Source organism: Centroberyx affinis, unplaced genomic scaffold (genome assembly GCF_046629955.1).
Source record: "Centroberyx affinis isolate AG114_WGS23_722 - 3 ecotype Tasmania unplaced genomic scaffold, CSIRO-AGI_Caff_v1 ptg002807l_1, whole genome shotgun sequence".
NCBI lineage: Eukaryota > Metazoa > Chordata > Actinopteri > Beryciformes > Berycidae > Centroberyx > Centroberyx affinis.
In genome coordinates this window covers 12,501-27,500 of record NW_027280953.1, presented here as the reverse complement: position 1 = coordinate 27,500, position 15,000 = coordinate 12,501, and the positions used below count along the sequence as shown (strand labels likewise).

Below are 15,000 nucleotides of genomic sequence, written 5' to 3'. Positions count from 1 at the left end.
GATGCTAATACTTTTGTACTTTTACTTAAGTAACATTTTGAATGCAGGTATTTTTATACTGTGGTATTTCTACTTTTACTTAAGTAAAAGATCTGAGTACTTCTTCCACCACTGTTCAGCTGTTAATACATACGTTGAATTTTCTTCCACATTCACTGATTTTTTTGTTTGTACTGGTGGTTTGATAATGATCTCTGACTGGAGGTGAGGCTGTATTTTTATTTACCACTATAGATCCCTCGCCATCACAACCAAACAGACAGCAGGCGTCTCCTACAGTAAATGAGCAGCTCTTCGGTTTAGCAGCCATTTATTTCCAACCCAGTCTGGAATTCCCACACCGTCAAACATCGACAAGACCGATGCTAAAATACACACTGTGCTCAAACATGGACAGGACGCTTCAGTGGCCTGTCTGGTGAGAGTGGAGAGGCTCTTTGAGAACCAGCGAGGAGCCCGAGGAGGAATGCAGCGGATCAGGAGGACGAGTCGAGGATCTGCTCCGTCTCAAAACCGCCTCTTCAGCCCGACACACACCGACCGGCCTGGAAACACTGCCGCGCTGCCCAGTGGGTCTGCGTGTGTGTGTGTGTGTGTGTGTGTGTGTGTGTGTGTGTGCGCGTCAGGGTCTGGCGTTCATTGCTCTCTCGACACACACACACACACTCTCTCATCATCTATAAACAACATTCCCCATGCCTGAGACACCATCTGGCAATAAAGCACACACACACACACACACACACACACACACACATGCATGCGTGTGAATGCATATACACATTCACACACAAGTGCACATGCGTATACATACACTTACACATATATTTACTGTAAATACACACATATATGCGCATACACACACATTTACGCTTATACACACACACACATGCACTTACACATGCATGTACACGTGCACAAGGATATACACACACACACTAACCTTAACCCTATTCACATATTGTTAAACATACACATTTACACACACACACGCAGTTCAAATACACACACACACACATACAAATGACTGCAAATAAACACACACATGCACATACAGGCACGCTTACATAAACATACAAGTACACACACATGCACATACACATGCACGCCCACATGCACACACATACACATGTACCCATGCACTGTATACACACACACACACACACACACACACATATTTTGGATAGACAGACATTCAGACCCTGGCATCAGTATATAATTCCTGAGCCTGATTCCCGAGCCTTTGGGCTAATTATAAATGCGTCTCCAGTCGGGGATCAACCTCCCTCACACTGCCTTCTATGTCCATTACACATTTCCATCCAAAAATTCTGGCTGCATTCGTCCTTTCTGTCTTCCTCTCTGACAGAAGGGACTTACAGGAGAACGCTTGTGTAATTTTAGTTTTTTCCTGTCTCCATTAAAACCATGAAGAGTCTGAGCCCAGCCATGTTTCTGCTGTCTGCTCTGCTGCAGGTTTCAGCTCTTGGTGAGCAGATGAAAACTTTTAAGAGCCTTTTTTATTTTTACCTTATTCCTTGAGTAATTTTATCACTAGAGGCATATGTTTAGCACTATAGTGATTACGGCTGAAAGATATTGACAAAAAAATCGAATTGCAATTATTTGACAGAATATTGCAATTGCGATCTAAACTGTGATTCATATCACCACAAGTTTTTCTTGTGATACATTTTTTTAGAACTTTAAAATTGTTTAAAGATTTGCGATTTGGAAATTGCAGCTGTTCATATTGTGATTTCGATTTTTTTTAATTTTTCGAGTAATTGTTAAGCTCTACTAGTGATACACATGTTTGTTTGGCCTCGTGTCCATTGACATGTTTGAACAATTATTTATGTTTTGTCTCTTTCATCTCTTTCCATTGATTTACTTTCAGATCATGTGACTTCCAGTCTATTGTCAAATATGCGTAAGAGGAAGTGTTACTCGGATATGATCTGATGAAGATCTGACTGATCGAAACGTTGTCAGGCAGTGTAGTTTCTTTTTTTTTATCATTTATTTTTTCTTGTAACACCGTCAAGTTACAGACAATACAACAGGTTGCCAAATACCTTTTGATTGTTTAACCCAACTATCCCTCTACCCCCATCCCTACCCCCCACCCCCACCCCGCTCTCCACCCCCCACCCCTCCACCAGCCAACAGGATAATAACACCCACACAGACATAGCATCCTTATTTAGCCAGAAGATCTTTTAAGTCAGATATCAAATTTTTCCACATTAAAATTATGTTTGGTCGTGCATCATTGACTCTTGCTGATGATAGTTCCAGGTAAGAAATGTCCAAAAAAGCTCTGAAGCCAGTGAGCACTTGAAATATCATGAGGAGGTTTCAAATGCAGTGTAGTTTCTAATTATTTGAAGCCATTGTTTTCAAAAAATAAATAAAAACAGCTCAGAGACAAACTGCTGCCTTGACCAATGTAATACATAATTTTAAATAACGTGTGTATTGCAGGTTCCCCTAACATGACTTCATCATGCAGCTAATTATCAAGGTTAACTGGCAGAGTGGGAGTCAGTCTGGAGACAAGCATCTCTGCACTTCTGACAGAATGGAACAACGTGTAATACAACTGGCATTAGAGTCGTGTTAGGAAAACATGTTTGAAATGACGTGTTCTGTTTGTCTCTGAACTTTCTTTGTTTCTTCAGCTCGCAATAACAGTCCGGAGATCTGATCTGATCTCAGAATCCACATTCGGAGGTTCTGGCTCGCAATCCTGTCCGATCTCAGTTGTGTGTGTGTGTGTGTGTGGTCGCAATCTGGATATCGCAAGCAACGTCATTTGCCAGGCTGCTGCCAGCCCGTTACGCACGGACACGGAGCCTCCGGTGAGCGTTTCGCCACTGAAGATAATCTCGCGGCCGAAGGTGCGTTTCCTCGAACAAAAGTAATTCAGCCGCTCAGCGTCAGAACAGAAGACGTCAGAGGAGATGCTTCCCACCAGTGTTGACTGTGTTCTCTGGACCATGTTTCCCTCTCCACTGTGACCATCAGAGCGCTGAGGAATATGATTTGTGCATAAAGCATAACGCCTGCTCAGCATCTCCTCAGCAGCCGCCTGCTGCGATTTCTACTGCAAAAAATATGAAAAACAAGAAGGAAAGGAGAGCTGGTCTTGCAAACAGAAACATGTTTCTTGATTATATTAAAAAAAAAAAAAATACAAATCTGATCTCGTATCTGAGCACGGATCATACAAGTGTGATGAGTGGACCTGATCTGAGGTCTGCATTGAAAAGACAGGTGTAATAATTTTGATTGGTTGGTGCTGCCTTGGCGGGTGGAGTCATTGGTTTCTTTCGGGGGTTTGGAGTTTTCTCAGGGGCTCCAAACTTTTAAACTTTTGAATGGCAGTGCATCTCCTTTTTATCATTTATTTTGTAATTGTGTTTCTTTTTCATGTTCACTTTTATCTGTTTACATCTGTGTTTAGTTGCATGTCTGTTCGTTCTCTAGTTGTATCCATTTATCCCCTGTATTACCTTTTATTCCTTTTTTTGTTATTTTTTAATTATTTATGTTTATTATTCAACTGTTTTATTTATTTGATTGTGGTAAATTCTGCATCATTGTTTTGGGGGTTTTTTATTGTATGTAAAGCACTTCATTATTAATAATAATACCTGGCCACAGGGACTACAGTTGAAAATTAGCCACTTGGCTAACACTGGCACATTTACCCTCGGGTCAATCAATGTGCGCTGTCCCTGTTTAAAAATAATTAAAGAAGAAGAAGAAGAAGCACGGCCTGCAGCAGAACAGACAGGAGGAGCTTCTGACTGTGGAAAAACATCTCTTTGTTTAGACTTAGGCAATAATGGTGATAGGAAAAAAATGGGAATGATTGTTCAACCAAAACCAATTTTTAATTCTTATTTAGTCTAACCAGAGAAGGTCTGCTGAGTGTTCATCCTCTTCTTCACTTTCACCCCGCTGCACACATCCATCCATCCACACCTGGGACTTTCCTGCCTGTTTTGGCCTGTTTGTCTGCTACTGTTTTTCCACTGGGCCTCACTGAGCCTCCACACTGCCAGCAGACGTTCATTCATCTCCTGAGCTGAGGTGTGTGAACGCTCAGCAGGCCTGTCACCACCGCTGAACTTCTTCATCTTTTCATCAGCCAAGATTTGCTTCCTTGTCTCCCTACCAATGTGATTTAGTTTAGAGTTTAGAGTAGAAGTTGATTCTCGCCAAAGCTTCCCAGCTCTCTACAACTTTTACCTGAAAGACTACAGCAGGGGTATTCAACTAAAATTCAAGGAGGTCCAGCCACTAAAATGTCTTCCCGTCAAAGGTCCGAAGTGTCATAATGTCTAACTTGTGCTATGATTCAGAGGCCTATATGTAGTTGTTGAATGACTTTCTATCAAATAATATAAACGATCCGACATTTCAATATCATTTCAACAACATTTATTGATCAATTTCAAGAACCTTTCCCATGCACACACACTGAATGTGTGGAAAACAAATAAGTAGCTTTACAATTATTTTCTAATTTCAAGTAAAAGAAATCAAGACCGTCTTCAGAATAAAATATATACTAATAAATAAATAAATATAAATAAATAAATATACACTTAAGTATTAGCATCTAGCCAGAGATGGAAAGTAACTAAGTACATATACTTTATTTAATTTGCAGTTACTTTATTTTGCTGACTTCAGTACAATTTTGAGGTAGGCCGACTGGGACTTTCCTTGTGTATTTCCCTTTTGTGAGACTTTCAACTTTCCTCGACTACATCTCAGAGGGAAATCTTGTTCTTTTTCCTCCTCTACATTTATCTGCCGGCTGGAGTCACTAGTTACTTTGCAGAATAAGGTTTTACATGCAAAATATACGATAAGCTCAGAAAATATGTTGCATTGTTAGAGTTTAAACTCCCCGAGTATATGGAGCAGGTTCATGCTGCAATATTTAACTCTGACAGAATGATGATTTTTACTGTTGATACATCAGTACATTTACTGATAATACTTCTATACTTTTACTTTGAATGCATAACTTTTACTTTGAATGCATAACTTTTACTTTTATTGAAGTATTTTTTAATGAAGTATTCTATCTATCTATCTATCTATCCATCTATCTATCTATCTATCTATCTCTATATCTGTCTCTATCTCTCTCTCTATCTCTCTCTCTCCCTCTCTCCCTCTCTCTCTCTCTCTCTCTCTCTCTCTCTCTCTCTCTCCCCCTCTCTCCTCTCTTTCTCTCTCTCTCTCTTCCCCCCTCTGTCTCTCTCTCTCTGCCCCTCTCTCTCTCTCCCTCTCTCTCTTTCTCTCCCTCTCTCCCTCTTCTCTCTCTCTCCCCCCCCCCCCCCCCCTCTCTCTCCCCTCTACCGCACATGCTTTGAATTCTTTTATAATGTTCTGCGTATCATGCACGTCTTTATCTTCTGTTCTCTATATTATTGTCTGTCTGTTATATATTTTTATGCTGTTTTTACTCACATGCTGTACAGCACTTTGGTCAACTCTGGTTGTTTTTAAATGTGCTTTACAAATAAATTGACTTGACTTGACTTGACTCTCTCTCTCTCTCTCTCTCTCTCTCCCTCTCTCTCTCTCTGTGATGTGTTCCAGCGGCTCTCAGGCAGAAGATGTTCCAGACGGAAAACCTCTGTCTCTTTAACAGGAAACAAATAGAGCTTCAGCTGAGAGTCAGAGGCTGGGAATCCCACACCTGAGGCTCTGGATACCATCACAAACCCTGACGTGTGTGTGTGTGTGTGTGTGTGTGTGTGTGTGTGTGTGTGTGTGTGTGTGTGTGGAGTAGAGGACAGACCAGAGGTACAGTGGGAGGTATCACAGATCCATCCTCTGTGTATCTTGCGGGCATGCACATATGCTCGCACACGCTAACACACCACACACACACACACACACACACACACACACACACTACAACACTTACACTTCCCGTATGACTTCATTTTCTGTATCAGGACTATTTGAATTCATCTTTATTTATTCCATTACTTAATTCATTTAATGTTTTTTGCTGTTCTACTGTTTTCTGTCAAGCTGTTCGCTCACATTCTGCTTTCCTTGTGTGAAGCACTTTGTGACTCTTGTTTCGAAAAGTGCTGCATAAATAAATTCTTTCTTATTTACTATCCAACTCAGTTGTTTGTGTTTTTTGTTTCTCTTGTTTGTTTGACATTAGATGTGTTTGTAAAGCTCTTGGAGTTTGTGTTTTTTTCATCTCACCTACACTGTTTGTATCCCTTTGTTTCTGAGTGTGCAAATAAACAAACTAAACCATTTCGGTTTTGTAAACTAAACTCTAAATAAACAAAAGCAGTGGCCCATCCTGCATCTATCCAACATCACGCTGCGTTCACATCATGGTGGATTCACTGTAAATACGAAAAAAAAAAAACGTTCACCTCAGCCTCCTAGTGGTGATTACAAGTAGGACAAGTGAGTTTTTTTGGATGCATGAACTGCATCACTGCAGTGAATCCATGGATTTCGGCAGTCCAAGATAATTAAAATCTAAATTATCAGTTATATTCACAGTAATACAATCATCTACTACTTATGAAAAGTGAGCAATATGTGCTGAAGTTAAATAAAAAATTAATTTGAATATTGGCGTTCCAAGTCGTAGCAATCATCCTGTTCTTCTGTTTCTTCTGATATGACGCAAACTCAGCATTAGTTTGTTACAAAGCAGTAGATAATAGATAATAGATAATAGATAATAGATAACAGAAGTCTCCCATCTTGCAACAGTCCTGTAGGTACACAGTATAAGTCTCTGTAGTCCCCATAATAGAGCCATAATAGAAGTCATAATGTAAAGCCATGATGAAGCTATAATAGAAGTCACACATCCTATACTTATAGTACAGGATGTACAGTATAGAATTATGTTGTATATAATTTATCTAAAAAGCAAAGAGCCTTATGTGCCCAGCTGAGATCTGGTATTTTACCACTTAAAGTTGAAACTGGACAGTATGTCAGTCTGGAAGAAGAAAAGCAGATTTGTTCAGTGTGCTGTTTGACTGATATAGAAAATGAGTTTCACTTTGTTTTCTATTGCCCTTTTTACTGGGAACTGCGCAACACTTTGTTTAGTAAGATAAAAACAGATATTGATTTTGTAAATATGGATGACGCACAAAGATTGAGTTGGCTGTTCGCTTATGAAACATTTAGATCAGCTAGTTACCTGGAGAAAGCCTGGAGATGAGTAATTTATTTATTTATTTATTTTTTGCTCTTATATGTATCACCGGACGATGTATGTTTTGTAAAATGGTGGTGTCCTGTAATCCCATGTGGGACGGGCCAGATGTTTGGCATGACACAGAAATAAAAATAAACTAACTAACTATAGTGATAATATTACTCCATCCTGCATCTACAGCTGCTGAAGTCTGGTCTTTGAAATTTCTACTTACCTAGTTACATTCTTTGCAACTCCGGATGGGGAAAAAAAAATCAGTTTTCCAAATGTTTCTTCACAGGTGGAGCAACACAGCAGCCGTACTGTAGCAAGTCTATTACTATTACTGCACTTTTGTTCCATCCACAAAACGAACGAACTTGAGTTAAAGAGACAATAAATGTTTGTGTTAGAATATGTTGTGCAGCATAGCATGTAAAGCTGCACTAACAGCTAGTAACTTTGCATTTTGGCGGCCCCAAGTGGCAGCAGGGGGATGACTGTTTGATTTTTTTTGAAAATTTTAAGGACTTCATCACCCAGAAATCCTGTAAGGTGACGTCAGTAAACTGAACGTCTTCTTGGTGTGTGTTGGAGGTGAAGAGGTTCAGCAGCGTTGGTGAGTCCAGTTTTCTGCTCACATGCTGTTTAGGAGACACTTCTGTATTTTGCATCAAAGTTTTAACTTGTCACTTCCTGTGTGTGGAGAAGATTTCCTGCCGGTGTCCAAACCTGACACTAGAATTAGATTTAACATCTATTTATTAATATTTATAACATTCAATCTTTGTAAATTTGTAAATGTGTAAATTGAATTTATTTAATTTGCACAAGTCTTTCGTAACATTATGCTGCTATTGCTTTTATTTATTTGTTTTATTTTAACTACACCGAGAGAAGCCAGGCGAAATTTCATTGCACCTGAGTATAATGACAATAAAGATCATTCTATTCTATTCTATTCTAGAAATGAATTTGAGCAAATTGGGTGAATTTACAGGGGGTTCAATTGATTTACACGGGATGCTCTTCTCTGTTATTCTGTATTGTTTTAGGCTGAGAGGACAGGTGTATTTTTGCATAAACATCTTGCCTCATGCAGCTTTACGCATAATCTTTTGCTAGATAATGCAAGATAGACACCGGATAGATGCGTTTCAGGAGGACCTGCCGCAATATAGAATGAGAAAACCTGACTGGAAAAGAAAACAAACAGAGAACAGAGAGTGTGGACTCAATAATGGTTCAGGATATTCTCTTAAACCTGGATGTGACTCGCTTGTTTCATGCTCAGTATGAAGCCACCGGTCTGGAATGCAGCCTGGACTATAAGCAATAACTTGGACGGTCAAAATAAGCTCCAAGACTGACTGAGTCTTCCTAGTCGGGCATCACACAGGACACCCCAGGGCGACAGGAAGTTCAAACACACACACACACACACACACACACACACACACATACATTGCATACACACATGTACACACACACTCAAACACAGACGTCCACCAAGCAGAGACACTAAACAGACACACAACATTACAAAACGAGCCGCTACAGAGAGTGTAAGGCATGTATGTCCCCACCATCCTGAGGACGACCAGCTGGAGCGAGGGACACACACACACACACACACACATTCTATAGCATGTGAAACAACTTGATAGAAACACTGGGAGTTGCCCTTCTCCCCCCAAACCACGTGCAACGCTCCCCGGGTTAAACGGTCAGCTGAGTCGCTCGGCTTCATAATCCTCTGTGGAGTCGACTGAAGAAAAAAAAAATCTCTCCTTCAGTTTCCCTCGATGTTGTAGAGGAGCAGATATGGGAACAGACGAGGCCGGATTAGAGAGCGGAGAGTGCTAAGAGCGGGAATTGAACCCCATAACTCTGCGACATGAAGAGCTTAAGCTGCTGTCTCGCCGGCATCAGAAAAATACAAAAAATAAAAACGCTCAGCTCTTATCTTCTCAGAGAGGAAGATGGAAAAAAAAAAAACAGAATCCTGGAAACTGGTTGGGTGAATTTTGCAAACTGATTTTCTAATAATCCAATTCAGATCGGCCTGTTTTTTGACATTGAGATGAAATCCCAAATGACATTTCTTTCAAAATGCTAATGAAAAAAGAGAAAGTCCAGGGCAGTGTTGGGGTCGTTATTTATTACTCCAGGAGAAAAGTAACTAGTTACTCTGCTCATTACATTACTTTTTGCGTTCCACCCTAAAACGACTGTGCTTGGCTTACTTTAAGTTGTGTTTGCAGCTTTGATGCATAACAAACTAAACAATAACAAACAAGTAATCTAAACAGTTAAATAAATAAAAACTGAGTGCAAAACACAGTGAGCAAAGTGCATTGCAGTTAATTTAAAAACTTAAAAGTAGTTAATTTACATTTTGCGTAATTCTGATTATTTAAAACTTCTAAATATTGTGAAGCTAAGACACATTACCAGCAGAGGAATCTAAACAGCGACAGACACAAAATCTTTCTTTTCTTATCTGTTTTTTTTTTGCATGGTTTGGACCATTTACTACACTGCACACATACTTCACTTTACTACAGACTTTCCAAAGCATACCATACTTTACATGTTTCAATGCATTTTTCCAGGCAGCCGTTTCCATTCATTTCCTTACGGGACGAAAATCAACTTGCTTGAGATAGATAATCCATAATCCATAATCCATCAGTGAAGATCCTGCCTGGTTTATGTTTTTTCACACCTTGATTTGAAAAGTGTGTGCAGGTCTTCTGGTGCGTTCAAATGCCGGCGGGAAGCTCCGACATCCGGGACTGCAGCGAGTATTTCCCACTTTGTCGGCTCGTTCATGTGCGCTCTACTGGTAATTCTGATTATTTCCGACATGACTTGAAGGCAGCATAAGACGATTCATAGAAATGACACCGATAAAGAGTAGTAACAACCCATCTGCTAACCCTCACCAAACTGGAAGAGTAATGCCTTACTTTACACAGGTACAGGAAAAAGTAATGTGATTACAGTAACACGCTTCCCAAAATACTGGACTGAAGGATTAAATAGTTTAATCCATGGATTGTATGGATAACTTTCTTCTTATGTTTCCTCCAAATTTAGGAATAAATGGTATTCTTGAAATGAAGTTAACTTTAAGACGGCCCATCACCTGTCTTAAAACTCCTACAGTGAAAAGGTAAGCCTCTAATATCATATATTTAAACACATTTTAGACAAGTAGGTTATAGTTCAAAGTCTTCATAGGTTCCCCTACACCTAACATTAAGATGAACATTTATTGTAAAGCTTTATTTGGTGTAGGGCCAGGTAGGCCTCTGTCTCATGTCTGTTGGAAATAAGCTGCAAATTTTACAGTTACCAACAGCAACCAATGTTTCAATCTTTGCTCTAGTTGCTCTAAATAGGTTTTTCAACAATTGTTTTGTAGATGGAAGCACTTTGGGTTGCCTCCTAGCCTTGTCTCCTAGCCTCCTAGCTTTGTCTCCTAGCCTCCTAGCTTTATCTCCTAGCCTCAATGGCAGTAAGCCTAAAGTTTATTAACCAGAATTAGTTCAGGCCCTATTTTGAGAAGTTCTTAAGTAGGAAAATTAAAGAAATTCAGAAGAAATGAGACTGTTACTAAGAAAATATTGAGGAATTGCACTTGAGAGCCTTCTTAAGAACTTCCTACAATTTCCTCTTATGTCATTTCTTAAGATCTATCTTAAGAACACATTGGTGAATCCAGCCCCTGATTCACTTGGAGACAAGATGACTCCATCATGAATGACCCACACACACACACATACTGTACATTGTATTACTTATGAGGACCTTCATTATTTATTCCCTAACTTTAACCCAAACCTAATACTAATTTTAACCCTAAATCCAAATCCTAACCCCTTAAAGAAGTGAGGAGCAGCCAAATGTCCTCACTGTGGAGGATTTTTTCTCCATCTTTCCATTCTTGTGAGGACATTTGGCCTTCATGAGTAAAGAAATACACACACACACACACACACACACACACACACACTGTCTCAGGCCATGATGAAGGAGAAGGCTGATTTCATGGTGGTCTGGGTGTTTCTAGGAAGAGAGAGAGAGGAGCTGAACTCTGCTGGACGGATCAGTTGGGGGTCAGAGATCTGTCAGCAGAAAACACTCCATCCTCTCTTTCCTCCTCCCCTCTCCTCCTTTCCTCACCCCCTTTCCTCTCATCTCCTCTCCTCTCCTCCCTCAACTCAATTCATCTCTGTCAAGCTCACATATGACCAGATACACACACACACACACACACATCAACACTGACACGCTACACTCATATGAAATCAGCGCTTTCCCTCATCACAACCTATGTGTGTGTGCCTGTGTTTGTTTGTTTGTGTGTGTGTGTGTGTGTGTGTGTGTGTGTGTGCTCTTGTATTTCTATCCTTATGAGGTCCAAATGTTCTGGCAGAAGGACAGAAAGACTAGGAAAACGATTATTTTTCTGGTCAATGTCAATCACCTCTATAAGTTGCTACTGTATGGTTAGAGTGAGAATTAGGTTTAGGTTAGGGTAAGGATTGAAGGGTTAGGGTTAGGGTTAGGGTTAACCCCTAACCCTTAGGCATTAATGCCTAACCCTTAGGAATTATGACCAGGTCAACTAAGTTGAAGTTTAGACTATACAGTCAGTTCGAATTAGCCTGGTAAGACCATCCTGATCACATGACCTCACATTCTGTTTCGCTCCACGGATCAGTCTGGACTTCTAGCCGCCCACATCGATTTCCTGAAATTACAGTGTAACCGGGCCAATCAGGGACTGCGTCGTAGTTGATGACGTGAAATACAGGCCGCCGCTGGCAAAACAGTAATGGCGTCTCCAGAAGCAACAAGCGGTAACGTTAATGTTAGTAAACACAGCCATAAGTGCAGTTATTGCAGAAATAGATTAAAATAACAGCAATTAAACAAGAACAGGAGAATGCATGTTACCATTAACGTTAGTATAACGTTACCGTGTTTATCCCGTGTTTATCCCGTGTTTATCCCGTGTTTATCCCGTGTATCCACTGAACAGCACACCGTGATGTTTGTCTGTCAAGGCAAGTTCTCCCGCCCACTGAAATCGATGTGGGCGGCTAGAAGTCCAGACTGATCCGTGGAGCGAAACAGAATGTGAGGTCATGTGATCAGGACGGTCTTACCAGGCTAAGTTAGAATAGTGGATCTGGAATTAAGTTGTGTATTACTTGCAATTTACAAATATAATAGTTTGTGACGTTAAGCGATCCAGCAGATTTCCCTCCAGACCTAACCTGACACACCAGATGGTTTGTTATACAGAACCATCTGGGAAGTCGTCCTTGGAAACTGTTTGGAAAAGGGCAGGCACTTTCAAAAAATACTTGACAGGTGATTGGATGAACCATCTGTCTATCACCGCCTATCACGGGCTAACTTCAACCAATCAGATCAACGAACCATAACAAACTATGTAGTTAGCGTGTCGGTAGATGATTCTTGCCGTCTTTGTAAGGAAAATTTGTGCATAAAGGGCAAACTCTTACTCTCCAGTTCAGAAATAACTGATGTTACAGCAGCATCTACGCTAGCCTCTTCAGGAGCCGCCACTGTGGTGAAGGAACAGTCGCTTCTCTCTGTCCTCACACCTAAGCCCCGCCCCCAGCTGCCCTCACAGGACGCTGATTGGTCCGCACCGCTGTGATTCGGCCACAAACGCAGAACTTGAAGTCTGGCAAGATGCATTCTCACGTGATCGTGATCTCGCGAATCCAGCTGCCTCACAAGGTAACTCCAGATCCTCCAGGTGGAGAAACAATGCAGGATGCAGAGTAGAGGCTGATAGAGGCTGACAGGCTCGTTTATTTACAATAATTATACTTATGTCCCAAAATTAATGTGCTGATTATTTACTGATGTTAAAATGCTACATCACCTTTAAGCGAAGCTATAAATCCATTTTATTCTGTTTTATTCTGAATGATTTATGCAGCGAAGACAGTCACTTCACTGGAATATTTACTGCAACTTTGCACTATTTAAACTAAATGGCTTTCTATCTCACAAAAAACTCTCATTTTTAATAAGGATAGTATGCAGGTTCCCCACTACTTTCTATCCTAATTAATCAAGATCTTTGCACCTAAAAGCACAATACAGACACACACATACACACACACTCACACACACACACACACACAGTTTCGTTTCTATTCAGCAGCTACTCGGTGGATATGAAACTGAACACACAGCTGAGATCAGTTGGTAAATTATAGGATTTGCAGAACATGATGCCAATCCTTTTGAGGTCACACACAGTGGCACAGACAGTATTCATCCATTCAGAACCAGCAATGCACACACACACACACACACACACACACACACACACACAATGGATGAAAGCCAACGACGCGACTTAGAACCACTGTCCTACTTAGAACTGTCCTTTCTTTGTACACACACACACACACACGCACACACACACATACAGTAAACAAACCGACATATCTTCATACAGAAACACCAAAACACACACACACACACACCGCAGTGTACAGGAGTCTGCACACAAGAATTTCACTCGCTTTTATACTCGCTGTAATTGTGATGTGACAATAAAACTTGAAACTTGAAACACAAGCACATACACACACACACAAAACAGAATTTCATACCATGAGACGAACTCCCATGAATGTGAATGAATGTATTTGAATGAATGTGAATGTGTGTATAAATGTATTTCATTTTATATTATCGCTACTATTATTATATATGTATGTTTTTTATATATGCATGTGTGTATGTATGTATATGTGCGTATATATGTATGTATGTGTGTGCATATCTGTATATTTATATTATTATTATTATTGTTATTATTGTTATTATTGTTATTATAATTTATTTGTATTGTTATTTTTTATTATTGTATTATTTTATTATTATTATTTATTTTTATTTTTATTTTTTTTTTGGGTGAATAATTAATGTCATTGTCAAGGTACCTGCATCCCTCACATTGGGAAAAAAAAAAAAATGAAAAACAAGAAAACAGAGTATCTGTCATGGTGACATCATGCTGCACCAGGAGGCGTAAATATAAATTTCTAACCAATAAAACCATCAGATTTTTGAACAGTCCCGCCCCTCTGCACCCCTCCCATCAAATAAAACCGCCTTTCTCTCCCTCACTCATATTCCATTGGTTTACACTTCTGAATGATCGCTCACTGCGTTATGTCCCGCCCCCCAACATCCTGTTTCAACAGGAAACGCATCAGATCCAGGAAGTAAAGATGCGATCAGGAGCAGAACGCACCTTGTTGGGTTCGTCCAAGTCGTCCGACCAGCAGGCGGAGTCGATGCTGGGATAGACCTCCGTCCAGCCGCCCTCCGTACAGTTCCTACTGATGTTACCTGAGAGAGAGAGAGAGAGAGAGAGAGAGAGAGAGAGAGAGAAAGAGAGAGAGGGGTATCATTCATCTTCATTTATATTCATCTTGATGCTTTGGCAATATTGTCTGTGAACTTTCATGCCAATAAAGCACATTGAATTGAAAAAATTGAATTGAACTGAGAGGGAGAGAGAGAGGGAGAGAGAGAGAGGGGGAGAGAGAGAGAGAGAGAGAGAGAGAGAGAGGGAAAGAGGGAGAGGGAGAGAGAGAGACAGAGAGAGTGGGAAAGAGGGGGGAGAGAGAGAGAGGGGGAGAGAGACAGAGAGAGAGGGGGGAGACAGGGAGGGAGAGAGAGAGAGAGGGGGAGAGAGAGGGAGAGCG

General features: G+C 40.4%; 1 protein-coding gene across 1 annotated transcript in view; it reads right to left on the bottom strand.

The window, feature by feature from the left end:
• The window catches only part of vipr2 (vasoactive intestinal peptide receptor 2), a 35,702-nt gene that overhangs the window by 13,066 nt on the left and 7,636 nt on the right, over positions 1-15,000 (bottom strand). Inside the window, exon 4 of the mRNA XM_071535990.1 lies at positions 14,544-14,641. Coding sequence (XP_071392091.1) covers positions 14,544-14,641 — 98 coding nt within the window. The remainder of the gene's footprint in view (positions 1-14,543; positions 14,642-15,000) is intronic.